The following is a 19,534-nucleotide window of genomic DNA, read 5'->3' on the forward strand; positions in this document are numbered from 1 at the left end:
GTAACGAGGTACATCTACACCACCGCCCGTTCCTGGGATCAAACTAGTAAATCGGAGAGCTGGATGACTACAGTACACTTCAGAATTGGGGAAGACTCTTGGCACTTGAATCACAGGTGCAGGTCCGTGCTGGATGACCAATCATATGCAGCTCGGTTGGACGTTTTGAGGAGACGAGGAGGGTGGAGATAAAGGGTCACACTGATGAGGGGGATTGGAAACAGTATCAAAAATGTCCCAAATCCTCTCAGATACAAACATGAATGTACTCTGTGCTGTTACTGCGAAGCCAGCACCAACCTAATACTGATTCACTGAACACTAGAGAAAGTTTGTCGTTGGAATCCGCTTCTTCTCAGACCACAGATTTGTTATTTAGACCAACCCAGTCCAAGCACGTTTTATTTTCAGACGCTAGACTTTAGGCAGGAGGAGAATGAGGTTCCACATGGACAATTGCAACCACATTTCCTGACAGTATAGTGCTGAATGCAATAAAAAGTCTTCATGATGCTTTAGAGCAGTGAGCATGTTTGTCTCTAGTTCCGAAGAAAGACATGGATTAATGTAAAGCACAAGGCTGGTAATAGCTTTTTTTTTTATTTTTAATTAATTAAATTAATTAATAATATTTTTTTTACTACTGTCAACAAATCCCATGAAAAGACCCAAACCATCAATAAATGTATCCTACTAACAAGTGTTGTGTGTGTAGCCTTATAGGTTATTCCTTGCCACTGAAGCAGTAATAACCTTAGCTTAAAGACAGAGAATCAAACCATTCTGTAAAATACTAATTTTAAGATACTAATTAAGGTACTTTTAAGAGAAATTACTCTAGTGTTACGACATTATCTAACAAATATAAAAAATATCAGAAAATTAAAAGTCTCTTTCAATACATCCAGGGAGAAGGGTGACATATTCCCACAAAAGAATAATTGTAAAATCAGGGGAAAACCTGCTGCTTTAATACTAAGAACAACATCAAGTGCATATTAATCCACCACTGAAAATAGTCCCCAATAAATTCACTATTTACTCTTGTTCATATTGCTTCAAAACTCAAGGGACCAGTTGTTTTAGTAAATTACTTAGCCTTTAATAAAATGCTGTTTTTGATACTCAGTTTTTCTTTAGTAGGAACCAATGGGCATGAGGCTGAGGCAACAGAGAATTGGAAAGGTTTGGTCTTTTCATTGGATTTGTGGACAATAACAAAAAAAAATCTAGAATAATGCCAGTCGTATTCTTCTTATTAAGGAATATCCACATTTAGATACAGGTAAATATACTCAATACATGTTACTTTCTTTCCATTCTCAAAGGTGTTTCTTAATCATGTGTCATTTTTCACTTTCTATACATTCTTTCTCTCAGCCTGTTGTGTCTACTTCTTACCAGCCACAACTCTATAATACTCAACTTATTAGAAAAATGTGTCCTTGAGTCAGTGTTTCTCAGCTCAGTGGCCTTTGAAACTTCAGCCAACTTTGCAGAAGCTAACCGAAACAGGGTTTTAGAAATACTGAGGTCAGGAGTCCAAATTCCCCTCCAGTGAAACTCAATCAATCTAAGAAATCTTTGACCAGCCACAAACTCTTCACAACATTTCTTTAAAGTTACGTTTAAAAGTTGTAAATTGCATTTCCTAACATAATGGTCTAGAAGCTGTTGGATAATACTAAATCCCTTTAAAACAGTTACTTTTAAGATATTAATTTAAATTAAAAAAAAATCAGCCTTAAAAACCTGACATGTCGTAATATGTGTTTTTATAATAGAATGTTAATTTATCCTCTGGACACCCCAAATTCCCAGAAATATTACCAAGCGGGCGCCTGGGTAGCTCACCTGGTGGAGCGTGCGCCCATATACAGAGGTTTACTCCTTGACGCAGCGGCAGTGAGTTCGACTCCGACCTGTGGCCCTTTACTGCATGTCATTCTCTCTCTCTCTCTCTCCCTTTTCATATCTTCAGCTGTCCTATAAATAAAGGCCTAAAATGCCCAAAAAATAATCTTTAAAAATAAAATATTATCAAAGCCATGACCTCAGCATCCCCAGTGGTAGCTATGTCCCTGAACAAAAACCATGGTACTACTAAATAGAGATGCACATGTTTTATATTAAAATAAGGAGTAAGGCCTGTGTGCTTTTGTCTTTACTGTTGTGCTCTGATGCTATGTGTCTTCTGTCTTGGAACAAGGATTAAACATGCATTAACCACTGACTAACATGCTCAGGAAAATTGGCTGCAATTCATCCAGAGTTTCTCGACAGTTTGGCCTCTCGTGGCGCCTCTGGCCCCCACCAACTCTGGTGAGGCTTTCACAGGCACCATGAAGGAAATCCTCCCAAAAAGTGCAACTAAGTACCTTGGGCTGTTACTGATAAAGGCAACATTTGTGTGGTAATGAACTCCTGGACATAAAGAAAACTGGGGGTAAAAACACACATGCTTGTTGTAGAAAACACTCATGAAAAGGTAGTTGGCACAGTCCATTTGGTCACTGAAAACTTTGTGGCTCCTCTGACAATGTTGTATGTAAATCCTGCACTCCTTGTGGCCTCCACTGGCATTGCATGGAATAATCTGTCAAACACTGAGAAAGCTGAAGCCTTCCAGACAAGCATCCAAAATGTTCGGTTCAGAGTTAGGAAAGGAGTGACACGTTAGAAAACTGAAGTATTGATAGAACCAGTGTTGTTTCAGAGTGTGTGAGTGTGTGTGTGTGTGTGTGTGTGTGTGTGTGTGTGTGTGTGTGTGTGTGTGTGTGTGTGTTTTAATTAGGGGTGCACCGATCCGATATTAAGATCGGATATCGGTCCCGATATTGACGATCCAGTTTTTTTCCCCTCTGTTGCACGTGTGTCGCATGCTGGAAGAGTTGAGTGTACAAATAAATAAGAATTAAATACATTACATCTATGTTATTTTGTCTTAGTTAGGAAAGTCTGGTGCCTTTAGTCTCTTCCACATGGTGGAAGGAAGGTATAAGGTGGAAGGTACAGTGTATTATTAATTCAACAATGGTATCGGATCGGTATCGGGTATTGACAGATACACAAAGCCCAGGCATCGGTACCGGGACTGAAAAAGTCGGATCGGTGCATCCCTAGTTTTAATGCACGCACACAACCTCTATAGGACTGGGGAGACTCAAGAATGTGTTCACAGTGTGATCAAACTCACAAGCATGCAGACAAATCCACATGTCTGTACGGACACCGTGGGCATTCCATGTGAAGGTAAATGTAAACAGATCGAGGCCGAGCTCCGGAGCCAGGCCGCTCTGGAGCTCGGCCACTCCGGAGCCAGGCCGCTCCAGAAGCACTTCTGGCACACTCCCAGGGCCTTCATCTGGGCAGGGAGGAGACCTGGACTCCCTGGACCTGCTCTGGATAGGTGAAGGCCTGGAAACACTCTCTGAGGGATGAGAGGAAGAGCTGAGTGTCCTGTAGTCAGACACTCTCCCTCTGCATCCTCCCATTCCTCCTTCTTCTCTTCCTCTATAGTCACTTGTTGTCCATCAGAGACTGGACTTTGTGCACCAGCTCACGCGCTATCTTCAAGATATGTTGGACATCATGACGCTCAGCCATCTCTGTGGATCAGACACACTATGAGAGAGGCAACTACAGAAATATTAAATACAGTTTACACATCACCTCAATTCAATTGAATTTTATTTAGAGTGTCAAATTATAACAGAGGTTATCTCAGGAAACTCAACAGATTAGGTCTAGACCACACTCTGCACACTATAATTTACAACTTCATGAACAACCACATCTTCAATATGGCCGCAGGCTTAACAGCCCAACTTCGAGTGTGGTTGTTTAGAACAGGTATAAACACTTTTGCCTTTAGACGGGGTCGGACGACACTTTGTATGAACTAGTTTGGTTGAAGCATACAGGTGCCTTTAGAATGATAGATGTTCAGATGTACACTCTGATGGGACTGAAGTCTGACTCATGACAGGATAGTGAGGAAATAAGTAATCCACAAACTGTAAATACAGCACACACTATACTGTGTGTGTGTGTGTGTGTGTGTGTGTGTGTATGTCTCTTACCATTGAAGAACTTAATGATGTCAGTGAAGTCCATGTTGTTGTCCACGATGATCTCACGGTAGACTGTGACCAGGGCCAAGGCCAGAAAGAGGACAAAGTGCTGCGAGGAAATCCTGGGAGCCACCCAGATCACCTCCCACACTGCAAACACATCCTCGTACAGGAGCTCTGCACACACACACACACACACACACACGCACACACACACACGCAAAACACATTTTCATCGTCAGCATATTTGACTCAATGTCTTGCCCCTTGCCATGTTCCCGTGGTCCTGATAAAAGGGTTTAGACGTTTTAGACAATGGTCATTTTTATCACCGAGATACCTGACTTTAAGGAATTCTTGCTTTTATCAGTAATAGTTTTTGAAATAGTTTAAGTTCTTTTTTTTTAAACTATTTATTACAACTCTGTTATTGTTGTTTTAGCTTTATTGTATTATTCTCCCTTTTTTATTCGTTGTGTAAGGAAGACTAGCAAAGCAAGCTTTTTATTGCATGGTGGGAGTTGTCTTTACTGTGCATTTGACAATAAACCTCTTGAATGGCTTGCATTTTGAATCAGAAAGATTAGATATGGTGCAGCTGAGAGGAAGAGAAATGAGAGGAAGAGACATGTCACAAAGGTGTTGAATCTGTAACATCATGAGGACATTGTTACCATGGTATAACCTCTGTTGAATGGTAGACTTCACGAGGATGTACATATATATACAGTATGTAGCAATTGACTCACTTCCTGAAATGGTAGTAATTACACGTCTTGCATTTATTCTACTCATGTTTGTAAGAGGTTTCCACCCGTTTACGCTGCAGATGGTTTTGCTGCTAAGCACTTCTTTTCTGCTGCTCAGTGGTAGAAGTTCTCAGGTCTTGTACTCAAGTACAAATAGCAATACAGCAGTGCAGAAATACTCTGTTACAAGTAAAAGTCCTGCATTTAAGAAAAAGTACAAAAGTATTAGAATCTAAATATACTTAAACTACCAAAAGTCATTATGCAGAATGGCCCATTTGAGCATAATAGATATTATATAATCATTTTATAATTATTGGTGCATTTATGTGTAAGGATCATTTTAATGTTGCAGCTGGTAAATGTGGGTCTAATTTTAACAAATGTACAAAGTATATACTGCCAGGTTGCTTAATCTATTATAACACATCATTATTCTCATTTAAATTTTATTTCGTATTACTTAATCTGAATCTGCAAAGTAACTAGTAACTACAGCTGTCAAATACATGTAGTGGAGTAAAAGTATAGTATAAGTAGCTCAAAATAGAAATACTCAAGTTAAGTACAAATACCTAAAACATGATACTTAAGTACAGTACTTCAGTAATGTTACTTTCTACCACTGCTCCTGCCAGTCATGAACTGAAGCTGAGAGCATGCCAGATGTTGTGACCCCCACTGTGCCGATGCCTCACCAACCACTAGGAGTGTGTGATCATGAGTCTTTCGGCCCCCCAGTGGTCAAAATGACTTAATGCAGCTTTAAAGCACACCAATCAATGAGTTGGGGATTACAGGTCAGTCATTGAGAGTAAAAAATATGCTGTTCACCTCTCTTGAAGTCCAGCAGGAACCAGCGGTAACAGAAGTAGAAGTGAGTGTAATCTCCATTCTGCTGCATCAGCTCAAACAGCTCAGAGTCCAGGATCTGACATCAGAGTAAGAGCAGAGGTAACGTCAATGGGTTTTAGTCACAGAGTAAAATGTGTAAAATATGGACAAAATCTCTGTGACGTCACCCATAGGTTTCTGAAGAGCTAAAATGCTATAGAGACCAACACTGTTTTTTGTACCAGGCTGTAAACATGTTTAATTCCGCTGTAAAATTGGGAATTTTGACATGGGGGTCTATGGGGATTGACTCCCTTTTAAAGCCAGCCTGAAGTGGGCATTTCCGGATTGGCTCCATTTTTTAGCACCAGAGATTGCCACTGAGTTTTAGTATAGGTGACACACTCTCTTATACACTCTCTCTCTCTCACACACACACACACACACACACACACACACACACACACACACACACACACACACACAGTAAGAGTTATTCGTCACCTGGATCAGTGACCTCATGTTGGCGAAGTGTGTGTCCATGGCTCCGCCATTAGGGAAGTTCTGACTCATCCTCTTCATTAGCTGAGTGAAACAGCTGTACGCCAGGCACTCTGACACAGACACACACACACACAAAGGAAGAACATAGGGTCATGTAACCAGGACAGCACTTAAATGCGCCCATCACATTCACAAATTTAAATGATAAATGAGTCTATTTGCTGCGACAAGGTTTGGGTAAAACAACCTTACAAAACAGATAGTTTCATGTCTACCATCACCAGACTGTTCAATTTAACTGAGCTGATCTACATACATTCTGTGTATGTAGATCCCCAGCGTGCAAGTGTTTATTTATTATTTCTATTATTAAATAAGGCAAATCGTAAGCATCAATTCTGTAACGGCAACTGGGGCTATTTTTCATTTGTGCTATTTCTAATTACAATCAGGAGATTTAAAGTATAAGATGAGTCTTTCTTCTCACCATCATCCAGGATGACCATGAGCGGCGCGAGCAGATCACACATGCCCTGAACATAGCCCATCTCTAAATGCTCCCACACATAGCTGCAGGCAAGAAGGAGACACCAAGACAAACGAGAGCAAACAAATCACATTCAACTCACCAGCTGTGATGTACATGTGCGTGTTTTACAGTGACTGGATGGAACTCTGTACATTTACTCGTCTTGTACTTAAGTGCAAATTTTAAGATACTTTTATTTGATAGTGTCCATTTTCTTCCACTTACTGTAATACATCTACTCCAGTACATTTCAAAGAAAAATGTCAGGTGAGTCGGGTGATATTTCTCTTTGGGTTTGTTACTACAAGCGACCTTTGAGATTACACAGTTATTTGATTTCATATAAAAAAAATATTGTATAGCAGCTTTAATTTGAAGGATCTAAATACTTCTTCTACATACCTGCACATGATGTTGCGTAGTTTCTCCAGGTTGGCTGTGGTGAAGTAATAATAGTTGCGGTCGCAGCGCTGCACATCTTTGTCTATCCTGTGGAGGTTGAGGGCGACTGTGTCCAACAGCTCGATCTGCACAAAGGAAACATTGTTGTTAACATTAGTAGGTGACTAAGTGTAAATTCAAGTTTTTTGGTTAGTCTTTTAAGCCTTTAAGTCATGATTTTGCCATTTGTTGCACAATTGCTCAGTCAGAGTTAATAATATATAACCAGATATATCCATATACTATACATACCGTATATGAGGAGAGTGAAGGTGATATCGCCTCCGCAGCTGCTCCATTGGTCACCAGTTTGTCCAGCTGACAGCACAGCCTGTCCTCAGTCAGAGAGTCCTGACGCCGCCCCAGCACACCCGAAGTCCTGCCCTCCTCCCCGCCCCCCCCTTCCTCCTCCGTGCTCTGACCGTCGTCTATGCTGGACAGGATCTGGGAATGAGCAGAGGTCACTGAGTAGTTTCTGGAGGAAGGGAGACCCGAGTCAGGGGAGTCAAACTCCACCAGAGGTCGATCCTCTGGGGGGAGGGCTGCAGGGGGAACCAGGGTGGTCATGGTGGGGGTACTGTCCTCTCCACTGGGGGTCTCCTGGCTCCCTGCATCCGGCTCATCCACCGACATAAACACCTGAAGAAGAATGGAACTTTATAAGTAATAGAGGCCAGCGAAGGGCAATGGTGCAGGGTGTGGGATCATAAGTCATATCATATGGATCATTATGATTTCATCACTGAAATCATGACTTTTGATTTCTCAGTCAGTGGTTCTGTCTTCTGCAAATGTTACTGGCCAACCGGACGAGACAGATGGCCGCCCGCCTATATAAACAGATTCTGTTTGAGGTTTCTTTCCTCGCACCGTCTTCCCAAATGCTTGCTCATGGGGGAATGTTGGGTCTCTGTAAACTGTAGAGTTATCTAGACCTGCTCTATATGAAAAGTCTCCTGAGATAACTTCTGTTATGGTAAGATTGTGAAGTTGTAATAATGTAGTATGGGTTATAGGCTAGTTGGTTGTTTGGTTGTTACGGCTATGTGAAATGTAAGGCACAGTGTGTAATGAAGACATGTATCAAGCAAAGATGCAGTTTTTAGAACAATGAAATATGCAAATGTTTAGAAATGCAATAGTATACAATTTATATCATGCATGCCTGAAAAAATGTTAATTACAGCATTGGGATCAGTTGATTATATTAGGCTGAGCGCCAGTCACAATCAGGACACTATACTGTAACAAATACTCTCTATATTGCTGAGTTTAACAAAGAATCCGATGTTCACCTCATTGCTGAGTGTGGAGTCTCTGTGAACGAGTCGCAGGACATGACTGTCAATGCTGCTGCCTGAGGAGAGCTTGGCAAAGATGGCCGACTGCATCTCCTTTTCCCTCTGCTTGACAATCACCTCACAGGCCTTCCACTCCCGCATCACTTGCTGGTAGCGCTCGCTGATCTTTGCATCGATCTTCACAGAAAAAAAAGACAATCACACACTGCAAAGAGACAAATTAAAACGGTGTGTGTGTGTGTGTGTGTGTGTGTGTGTGTGTGTGTGTGTGTGTGTGTGTGTGTGTGTGTGTGTGTGTGCGTGTGTGTTTGTGCAGTACCTGGCTCATGTCCTTTTTGCCCATGCCAAACTTGTAGTGCCCCAGCAGGAAAGGCCAGACCTCCTTCCTTATGTCATGCTGCACTCCACCATAATAAACCAGCCTTAGCAGCTCCAGCTCCTTATAGTTCTACACACACACACACACACACACACACACACACACACACAAAGGATAATAGGAATATAAACCAAAAGAAGAAGTTTGATGACAGGAAGAAGAAGCCTGGTGTGAGTGATGAGACGAACAAGAGGAGCCGGAAGTGCATCAATAATGAAAGGAGAGAAAGAGTGATTGCGACCCATTCAGAGGAAGACATAGATAAGTGCAGAAGATAAAGGACACAGATATGAATAGAGTGTAAATTAGTACTGATGACTTTGTTGGAGTTGATGAATGATTACAGTGGCTGCTTTAATAGCTACGATGGTATCATACTACACTCTGTAATGAAACTTCATTCCTCTGAAACTCATTAAATTTCCATTAGAGTGAAGGAGAGTGGAGAGGGGTGGAGACTGCAGGAGCAGTACATGATCCCTGACTTACAATTAATACACTCAACTACTGTAAAGGAGGATACAGTATATGTGAGGGGAGGACAGAATAATAGGAACACATTTAATTACGGTAAGAGGGAACTGAAGCTCAATTAGAGAGTTATAAAAAGTTATATTAAGTTTAACCACAATTATCAGTGTGGGGTTTAAAGACAATAAGCACATTCATATTCGCTCTCAGCCTCAAGCCTGGTTTTTACTGAAAACAATGTACATCTTTCAAAACAACAAATACAGTTTCATTTTCTAAAAAAAAGGCTCAGTGTCATGGTTAGCGAGGATGGTGGACCCAAATGCAGAGAGCAGGCGAAGGAGTAATGAGCACGAGGATTTATTAAACACAAAAACAGGAGCAAACCAAAGGCGGTCCAAAAATGGAGCAGGCAGAAAACAACAGAACAGGCTACAACGTGCTGACAGGACCAAAACCAGACACAAACAATGATCCGACCAGAGACAAGGGAAAACAGAGAGGCTAAATACACAAGGTAACGAGGGAACGAGAGGCAGGTGACACAACAGGTGGAACAAATCAAAAAAGGCGGGAAACAAACAAAGACAGGAAGAAAGCTAGACAAGACAAGGGAGACAAGATAGACTACAAAATAAAACAGGAAACAAGCACAATAGAGAACAGAAACCGACTACAAAAATAAGACACACCACAAAATACCAAAACCCTGACACTCAGTAATTTCCTAAAACAGCTGGACACTGTAGTTTTTAGCAAACGTCACTCAAACATTTCTTGGGGACTACTTTCAGTAGCGGATTACATATTTGGTGCTCTAGTATTTGGGGCAGCAAGACAGTGTGTATGTGGGATTGAGTGAAAATAAACTACAGTGTGTGTATTTATGGTAAGGAAGGAACATGTCACCCAATAAACAGCGCGGCTCATTGATGTTTATAATAGTTTTTGGACAACAATGGAGCTCTATGGCACAGAGGAATAAGATATTTACAATACTTTCAGTGTTGGTTTTGGTCATTTTATGGGATTTGTTGACAAAAAGAAAAATGTGGATATCACCAGACTTCTACTTTTCTTTTAATTCTTTAACTGTGGCAGGGGCTGTTGTTACAAAATGACAAACTATGCCAGCAAAGAGGAACAGAGTCACAAGTCAAAAACAACAGTGACAGGCAGTCAAGAGTTTACTGCATCATTGCTGTACGCCACTGTACACTAAAATGAACACTGTACATTTTACACAATTGACATGTGTAACAGGGGTGGCATTCAGAAACCCTTTGTAACCATAGCAACACATTCTGATGAAATTCAACATAGTATTACTGTGGTTCCCAACCTAAGGGGTGGTGATTCTTACATTGGTTTGCAAGAAAAGTCTGAGGAGTTGCAAAATGATTAACAGTAGAGGGATGTAGAAGAAGCATATATCTGCTACACAAAGTTAGCACTGGCACTTTGTTGATCTGAAATTATACATTTACTTTGGGGTTACAAGCCAAAAAGCTGCGTTTGTAGATAGATGATGCTGTACTACAGCACACCCACTGAGTTATTAGGTCTAATGGCTGCTGAATATGGTTTCATTGGGGTTAAAAAAAACAAGAGGTCATGTTTCATCACAGGGTGCATGATTCCTCATGATGCTGCCATATTTCAAGATGATGAAAAGGTGTCTGGCTCAACATTTACAAGCAGGACAGAAATATTTGCTCCTCATAATTCTCTCAAGGAACGTTACTCACAGGTTGTGTCAGCTTACAGTATCTTAATTTACAAAATATTACCGTGACTAAGACTTGCACAGCCCCTACACAGCACAAAATGACCATGATTTATCAATGGGGCTTAATCAATACCAATGACTCAATGATGACTTGGCAATCTGCTGTGATTTCTGGCTTTTAAATTCACTGGCCTGCAAGTGAAGGGTTGGAGGGGTATAGGGGAGCGTCAGATGGTCCAAGAAGAATATTAAGATTCTAGTTACGTTGTTGTAATTCTTGCTGCTTGCTGACAGAGGTCGATCACGTTGCTATATTTAATTTGTCTTTCAGCCTCACTGATTGCTCTGTACCCACCTTGCAGTCTTTCTGGTACTTGCTCCACACCTCCTTGCTGAGGCCCCCGGACGCCTCGCAGGGTCTGTCTGGAGGGACGATGTTGTGGTTGACCAGAGCTGACAGGTGAGTCCGCACAGTGGACAGGTGTCGACAGTAGGCCAGCCCTGATGGACAGGTGAGACACAGACAGACACACACAGCTGAGACCAAGCATCAACAAAGTCAAGTCAGTATGGAGATACACAAATTAGAATAGTAAGCCAATAAAGTACAAACCAAAATATCAAGTATAATGGGTAAAGGCAAAATGTGCATGCTTGTTTCCCTGATAGATGAAAATGACAAAGTAAACCAGTGCTTGTACCAACTATTAAGGTAATACATGTCTACTCATAATTACTTTATAATGTAAATGTCTTTCAAAATAACTAAAGTTGTATTTTGTATTGGTTTGTATTGTTATATTGAGGTGAATAAACTTACTGACTATTGGTAATACAATAAAGTCTTCAGACCGATGCTGTTATTAAAAACAGGTCTCCTTTAAAGAACAATATTTTAATAACGCAACAACACTATAAATGCATTATTTTACCCAGCAGTTTATTACAGCCTATATTACATGTTTGACTCATTCAGAGGGCTCATTCATTACAGTTTGCAAACTTACTACTTTATCATGCAGCAGTGGCTGCTACAATAAGCCATACACTATTTTCAAAATTACTTAAATTGATTTTAAAACCAATTGTGCTCTCAACTGGAAGCCAGCAATGCAGGCTGCAGGTGGAACAATAACCTCAAGCAAACCCATTGGGAATCGCTGTCATCTAGAAGAATACAATTCATCTCAATCAATCAAGCATGATCAAAAACAGCTATAATGTATAAAATAAATGTATGGATACTGTGCAGAGGTGACATGATGTACTTACATCCATAAAAGGCTCTGGAGACTATTTGCCTCTTCATGTTCTGGCAGAGCATCTTAAGAGGAATACTAGTGAAAAGAAAAGAAATCCACCATAATTATCAAGCCCCTGTTTGATTTGTAAAGGCTTATTCTTTAAATATTTGCCTTTAATGAAGAAACCTTCACCATGGCTAAAAGCTGAGGCAAGAACAAAGCGGAGACTTACAGTAGGTGCCTTAATGTGTTTTTCGAATGGACAGATACTAGACGCTGCCTCCGCAAAATCTCCTTAGAATTCCATTTCACAAAGTCAATAATTATTGCCACATTGCAGCAACACTCACAATAGTCTCCACAGCTATGGGGATTTCACATATTCTAATGTGTGTCTTGGTGGACTCTATCAATATAAAAATTAACAGCCTATCACAGTCAGCTTTTTTGCTTGTTTCTTGCTCATCCCTCATCACATCCACTATCCCCTTTGACCGAAGATTGATTTTCTGGCTCCATGCAGTGGCCAAGATGGTGGCAAGTGTTAAACCTAAGGTTTTAAAATGTCCTCAGCAAAGATTCAGTGCATCATAAAATCTAATTTAGCTCACAAGTCAGTTTAAATTTGCAACAACTCCGTAATTAGCAGTTCAGTTCATGGTAGGGATTACACATACTGAATCAGTACAGTTAGCTTTCCAAAATACCTTTATGTGCTCTTGGTGTTATTTATGACACTTCTTTTTATACGGTATTGAATGTAGATCAAAAGAAAGACTCATTGCAGCACAATAACAGGTTAAGTAAATGTATCTGGGAAGTTACGTGTGAATGTCTAGTGGGTCGTGTATGCAGGTACAGCCGGCCGGGTAGTCGAACGACACGTTGCTGCCAGCTGTGGAGCAAGACTGGCACTGCGATTCCAGAGTGGGTACTCCGGCCTGTTGCCACGACGACGGGCTGCCTCCGAAACCCTGCATCTCCATCATCTCCCCGTGGTCTAAACCAGAGAGAATGAAAGTGAGAAGACAGAGAAGTCTCAGTGTTCTAAGACAAAATGGATGCTGATGTTTTCATGTACTAGACTCTTTGTTATTTAAAAGTGTCAGTGCCTTTAGATCCACTATGTTCTATGCCTTACATATTATGACACAGGCCCCTCAGCTCAACCATATAAATACATCTTTCCATGTATTGTTCTTTGTTATTCATGACATCAAGAGATGAGAAGATGCATGAAAGTTTTACACTCATGTTACATGTGAGAGCTGGAAAAACAAGCGTATAGAGGAAACCAAAAGTGGAGGGGGACAGTTTAAGGAAGCAGGACCGGTGCTGTGGGAGAGACAGGCAGAGAGGATGCAGGGAAGCCATGCTGGTTGAGTTCATTCAGAGGGGAGCCAGAGGAGACAGCAGAGCTCAGGGACGCTCCAGACAAACAGGAGAGAGGAGGAAGTAGCAGAGGAAGTGAAGGAGCTGGTAGGAGAGGAGAAGACAGGGACGAGGCTGACCCTCAGGCCATGCAGGATGCATAAAGCCAGAACAAGACAAGAGACACCAAAAGAAATCTCATAAACAACAAAAACAAATGGACACCAGTAAAAGGGCACACAAAAGGGAAGAAAAAAAAAAATCATAAAAACTTCAACATTAAATAAATGCTCTTCACCTTAATTCTTCAGGTTGGAGCTGATGACCTGTCATAAATATGAAGCTGCGCTTTGGTCGTTCAATAACCCCAAAAAACAAATAATATTAAGAACGAAAAAAACGAACAGAAAAAATGCTGGAGCGAGACCGACATTTGGCTCTCCCCTCTTTACTTTAGGACTAGACGTCATCAACAACTGTTTTTGAACTCAGTAATGCAACCCCGCTCACACAAGGACTCCACGTCTCTACTACTGCGGAACCCCACAGGACCGTAATGAGAGGGGTGGAGGAGGGGGCGAGGGGACGGGGAGGGGGGTGGCGGGGTTAGTGAAGAATTACAGTGAACAGCATTGCAGCAAACAACTGCACAAACAACTGAGGAAGACAGAAGAGAGAGAGAGAAATCAAACAAACAGAGGAGACTGTGAGAGGATTTTCCATCACAAATACGTAGAAACACATAGTCGTACTTTAAAAAAAACAATGAAATGGGTGCATTTCCCCATGCAAAAATTGTTGCATGTTGCAAGTGAAAAATACAAGGACAAAAAGAAGGAAACAGACTTAAGTCAAATTAAAGGTGTGCAAAAAAAAACTAAGCAAATTATCAAAGCGATTCTTAGCCACGACAGTGTAAACCCAAGAGTGTTGAGGCATGCTTCCAGAGCTATACCCTCTCAAAACTCTAAGGCAGTCAGCGCTGCAAATCCCAGAATGCAAAGCAGCCGGAAAGGCCTTGACCTAGACAAGGAGACCTGGGGAAGTTTGAATCCGTGTTGTCTGTAATGAAACCAGGTGACAGACATGTGCAGTCACTGTGTTTGGCAGCATCTCTATAAAACAAGACTATTCATTTGACAGTGTGTGGTTCACAGGCTTGCTTAAGGATCCCTGCCAAGCCAGTGGATGTAACTGTGTCACTGAGCCGTGGGAAGAAAGAGAAGTGACAGAGAGAGACAGAGTGACATTTAGGAGAAAGGGTGTAAGGGCAGTGTGTCAGCAGCTGCTGTGGCATTATTCTGCATTGCCAGACCTAATGTGGCATTAACTGGATGTCTGATAATATCTAAAGACAGGATGTTATTGTGCCAGATTACGTTGTCCAGGAACTTTAGCCAAATTAAGCCAACAAAAAAAGCTGAAAATGTATTATATTGTTGAGTAAATGCTATGGAATGGTGGGATTTGGCTACCAGTGGCTGAGACTGTGTTTTTTGTTTGGCGCCTTGAGATGATCCAAAATCATCTGGTTGTTTACTGACAGGCTTTGTAACTGTCGCATCACAATGGTGTGCTCATTCCCTTAGACTGCCTCTCTTTTTGCGTGTGCTCCTCCTTTTCCTGTTCTCCTCCATCTGATACTCGGGACTTGCAGCTTCACTTACAATTCACTATGCAAGCATCGCACAAGATCTACATTATAGTTGATGTCACTGGAGTTACACATGCAGCACTAGAGACTGTGCTGACAGCTCAGTGCTACTTTCAATTTGACATTAGGGTTTGATGATTGATTTGATTTGATTTGATTTGATTTGATTGATTTGATGATGACAATATGAGCCTTTGATAATGCTGTACCTAAATTACATAGGCCTACTTGTTCTACACATTCATTTGTGTCTGAAGAGAGAGCGACAGAGAGGAGCAGGAAGACGCGCACACAAACACGGTGGTGTGCCGTTCATCTGCATGTAGCCTAATGTGCCCGTGCAATACGATTGAAATGGGTGGCGGCAGCAGCAACAACAACAACAACAACAACAACATCCACTGTGTACTGAGGAAATTAATCAGCTGATTGATGGGCGATAGCGGAGGTAAAGTCTGTGTTGGCCAATACAGTTTGAAAGGGCAATGACCAATGGGGAAACATCAACACTGACGTCATCTCACTCATTACGACCAATTGTAAAAATTCATCACTCAGTGACAGAGTGACTCAGTGACTCAGCGACAGAATTTCTAAATTCTCTGGCTGGTCCTAGCGTTTTAGTCAAAAAAATGTAGCAGATTTTTAATCTAATGGTACAAGTACAAGTTAGAGGCTGCCAATCGTATTAGCTATTGTTGGACTCTTTTGTATCCATTGGCCTACTATTGTCTCAGATTGAATGTGTTAATAATTTGTAAATGGTTATTTCATTGCCATCATTAGCATTTCTTTATAGCTCTTTCAATATGGCTAATATATGAAGTGCATAATTATGTCATCAAAAGCACCTCAAAGCAACTTTGCTTTTCAATTTGGTGTTGATCAGCCTGAACGTCCCCATGTACTTGTTAACACAGGCAACCCCAGCCTACTCCACACTGTTGGGCTCGGCCTCAGGAAGCGCACACACAGGCAGACGAAGCCGGGGGAGGTGAGGTCGGGAGGGGCGAGGGAGAAGGGCCTGAGGGGGCATGATGGGTGGGATGCAGGGAGGGACGTCTGAAGCCGGGGTGAGGTCTCAGGAGTGGGGGGCGGTGGGGTCGGGTGGGTGTGTTAAGGTGATAAAAACCTTTCATGACATTAGGGTCTGTGAGGTTCCGCGAGCAGATCATTGAGATCATAGCATGGAGCCTATCTTCCTCTTCCTCGTCGTCGTCCAGCGACGGAGCGCGGCTGCCCGTGGTGTGGTGGTAGTTTATAGTGACTGCTTGCACCAGTGGGACAACAGAGAACACAGTTAGAACAGTGCCACCCTACAGGCCTCGGGAAGAGCATTGTGGGAAAGACACCACACTACACTACTTTGTAAGCACATCATGGTAAAATAATCTTTAAACAGATATAAAGTACTTATTTTACAAAAGGCAAAAGCAATCACAGAGATGAGCGTTTAACATAAAAGGAAGATTACATTTTTGTTGTGTGCACCTGTGTGACTGACAACTGACTGTGCAAAAGTGTTACTTACTGGCGTCGTAGCTGTATCCAGGGTAGACGATGCGAAACACGTAGTCAGCAGCTGTAGGCTCCTCACCGTTCCTGTCCTGGTCGATGAGCCTGGCAGTACTGCTCCTCTTCTTCAGTTTAGGGAACACTTTTCCCTGCAGAACACAAACACATGTAATTAAGTTAACAAAAGGCCACAAAGCTTCCACTGTGTTTAACAAGCCAGATCAATTTGGAAATAACATCAAAAAGGCAACACTGCCTTGGATAAAAGTCAGTTTTATTTGGTATTTTCCTAGGCGAGTTGTTGCGGTTGAAAGATTGCTAGTTTGAATGTTTAGATTTTTTTCTTGGGGGGCGGGGGGGATTAAAAGTGCACTCAGTGAATTTTGACATCTTACCTGCAGTCAGTAGTCAGTAGACTGTAAAAAATAATGGACGTAGCATCAGTGATGTCACCCACTGGTTTGTCGACTACCGTTCTGATGCCGAGATTTTGGCATTTGGCCTTCGCTACCTTGTTTTTTTTGGAGCCAGAAGTTACCATATTTTGGAAAAAAGGCGGAGGTTGGGATGATGACCCGGCTAAGCCAGTGTTGTCTGGCGCTGCGCCTAGCTAAACGCTAAAGACTTCTATACAATCAGACTTCTTTTTGGAGCCAGTGAAGTCGCTCCCTGCTGGAAGTTAGATAGAATGCAGGTTTAAGCCACTTCAGCATTGGCTTTACTTTTTAGGCACAGAAGTTGCTGCTTCGACTGATCAGGCATTAATATAAATCTAACCTTATGTTTAGGTGTGAATACAACTCTAACGAGGTGACACACCTTGCCTTTCTGGGACCAGAGGGGGGGCTCCAGCTGACCCCGCGGTAAAAGGCCTGTTTCCAGACAGGCGAGGAAGGCCAGGAGGTGACCACCAGGGGGGAAGTGGAGAGGCGGCCGCTGGATTCCATCCTGACTAACCAGAACCAGTGTACCACCACAATCAGCTGGAATATGATGAACAAACATTAAACAAGGATGAGATAGGAAAATAATAAGAAAACCAGCATTGCCCATTAACAGCCAATTTACACTTTATCAAGACAAGCAATCAATATTTTGACATGACAACTTATGAAAACACTGTGCCTTCATGGCAATGCTTTTAATATAAGGTGATTGATGCAGTGTGATCTGACTGTGTGTGCAAAGATGACTAAATGTGGAGGTATTGAGGTAAAGTAGCAGTATACTCACGGCGTTGGTGACAGTGGATACAGACTATCTGGCGCAGCGGGACAGTCAGTGCATAGTCCCAGTAGATACTGGCAGAGAGGGTAAGACAAGGTGTAAAATGAAACTTCAGAGGCAGTTGCTCATTTCAAATCACTGCAAGTGTCAGTAAATGCACAATTCTTTCCAGACCGTCCTCACCCAGAAAATGACGGTATAGGCAGATTGTGCAAGCAGCTTATAACGATCCATATTTACGTTTGATGTTGGGCGACGACCTCAAGTGGCCGTAGTAATTATCGTGTGAGCAAATGAGGAAAATAGGTGACAAAGTATATGAGCGCCAAACTCTGCGTCACGAGGCAGGTTGGGGGGTGCATGGGTCAAACAAATAAATGTTGTACTCAGGAGACTGGACTTCGTGTCCCGTGTGAAACCAAAAGTCGAAAGGTCAGTTTTTTTTAAATTAACCAATTTTTACGGATGTAAGTCTGTGAGGTAGTTATGTACTCATTTTAGTAGTTTTACATGACTCTATTTAAGCCAATCCCTGATGTTTTCCTAACCCTAAGCATTTTAGTTGCCTAAATCTAACTAGTTCCATTTCACACGGTTAACTACGTGTTTAAAACGGCGGCCGTTACCTTAAATAGAACGGTCACGTGACTAAAACTGCCAGCGCAAACACATGTTGCGCTCATGTGTTTAAAACTCATTGTGTGGCCATGTCACGGTGTTAAATAGAACCACCATCAGGATCAGCACCGGCCACTTTATAAAAAGAAGACTTTGCCTGACATTTGCACTATTTAGAATTTATTACTGTATTGTACATATAACTAATCTTTTTTTAATTGTATATATAACTTATCTTTCTTCATCTTATTTGTACATATTTCTTATCTTTTTATTTTATACCTGTTGTACGTGTCCTTATTGCACCGTGGGTCGGAGAGAAACGTATTTTCAATTGCTCTGTATGTCTGGCACACATTGCAGAATTGACAACGAAGTTGACTTGACTAGACAATTTAAATATAATCTATACGTATATAGTAGGTGGGTTTTGGCCACCTCTTCTCCAGGTCACAGTCTCCCAGCGTGCCGTTGATGAGCTTGTTGGGTGTCCACTTGAGGGTGAGGTTATCGCCAGCCTGGTGGAGTGAGAAGTAGCCCCGCAACACCTCCATGTCCTTCTTCTACCGTGGGAGAAGGAAGAGGAAGCAGAAAGGAAATAATGTTAGAAGAAGCACAAGACAGAGAGCAGAACATTAAGGCTGCATCCTCGATTAAACCATTTTTATCTAAACAACAGTTTAACCACCTGAAAATTTGCTTTCAAATCTTAGTTCAACATTTTGGAAACTATGTTCATTAGCTTTCTTTTACAAAAACTATGAGATGATGCTTTTCATTCTCTGAAATGAGATTGATTTCAATCTTCTCCTAAAAGTAAAATAAGCACATTTCCCAACATTTTGAACTACTTCTAAAAGTACATATTTCTCTTAAACATTTTCATTATTTGTGG

At 41.7% G+C, this 19,534-nt stretch overlaps 1 protein-coding gene across 3 annotated transcripts in view; it reads right to left on the reverse strand.

Annotated features, from left to right (window-relative positions):
• Positions 1-3,160: 3,160 nt before the first annotated feature.
• The window catches only part of sgsm2 (small G protein signaling modulator 2), a 79,513-nt gene continuing 63,139 nt past the window's right edge, over positions 3,161-19,534 (reverse strand). Inside the window, exons 8-24 of one of the 3 annotated variants that reach the window (XM_031285678.2) lie at positions 19,078-19,202; positions 18,028-18,095; positions 17,614-17,777; positions 16,811-16,943; positions 16,412-16,546; positions 13,080-13,254; positions 12,283-12,347; positions 11,366-11,511; positions 8,751-8,879; positions 8,426-8,608; positions 7,383-7,769; positions 7,092-7,216; positions 6,648-6,730; positions 6,161-6,270; positions 5,657-5,753; positions 4,083-4,250; positions 3,161-3,608 (exon numbers count right to left, since the gene is read on the reverse strand). In XM_031285678.2, the coding sequence (XP_031141538.1) occupies positions 3,520-3,608; positions 4,083-4,250; positions 5,657-5,753; positions 6,161-6,270; positions 6,648-6,730; positions 7,092-7,216; positions 7,383-7,769; positions 8,426-8,608; positions 8,751-8,879; positions 11,366-11,511; positions 12,283-12,347; positions 13,080-13,254; positions 16,412-16,546; positions 16,811-16,943; positions 17,614-17,777; positions 18,028-18,095; positions 19,078-19,202 (2,382 nt within the window). In that variant the 3' untranslated portion in view covers positions 3,161-3,519. Of the gene's footprint in view, positions 3,609-4,082; positions 4,251-5,656; positions 5,754-6,160; positions 6,271-6,647; positions 6,731-7,091; positions 7,217-7,382; positions 7,770-8,425; positions 8,609-8,750; positions 8,880-11,365; positions 11,512-12,282; positions 12,348-13,079; positions 13,255-16,411; positions 16,550-16,810; positions 16,944-17,613; positions 17,778-18,027; positions 18,096-19,077; positions 19,203-19,534 lie in introns of all 3 variants that reach the window. The other 2 variants (XM_031285671.2, XM_031285679.2) reach the window with 2 other exon arrangements.

The sequence above is a fragment of the Sander lucioperca genome, chromosome 5 (genome assembly GCF_008315115.2).
Source record: "Sander lucioperca isolate FBNREF2018 chromosome 5, SLUC_FBN_1.2, whole genome shotgun sequence".
NCBI classification, from domain to species: domain Eukaryota; kingdom Metazoa; phylum Chordata; class Actinopteri; order Perciformes; family Percidae; genus Sander; species Sander lucioperca.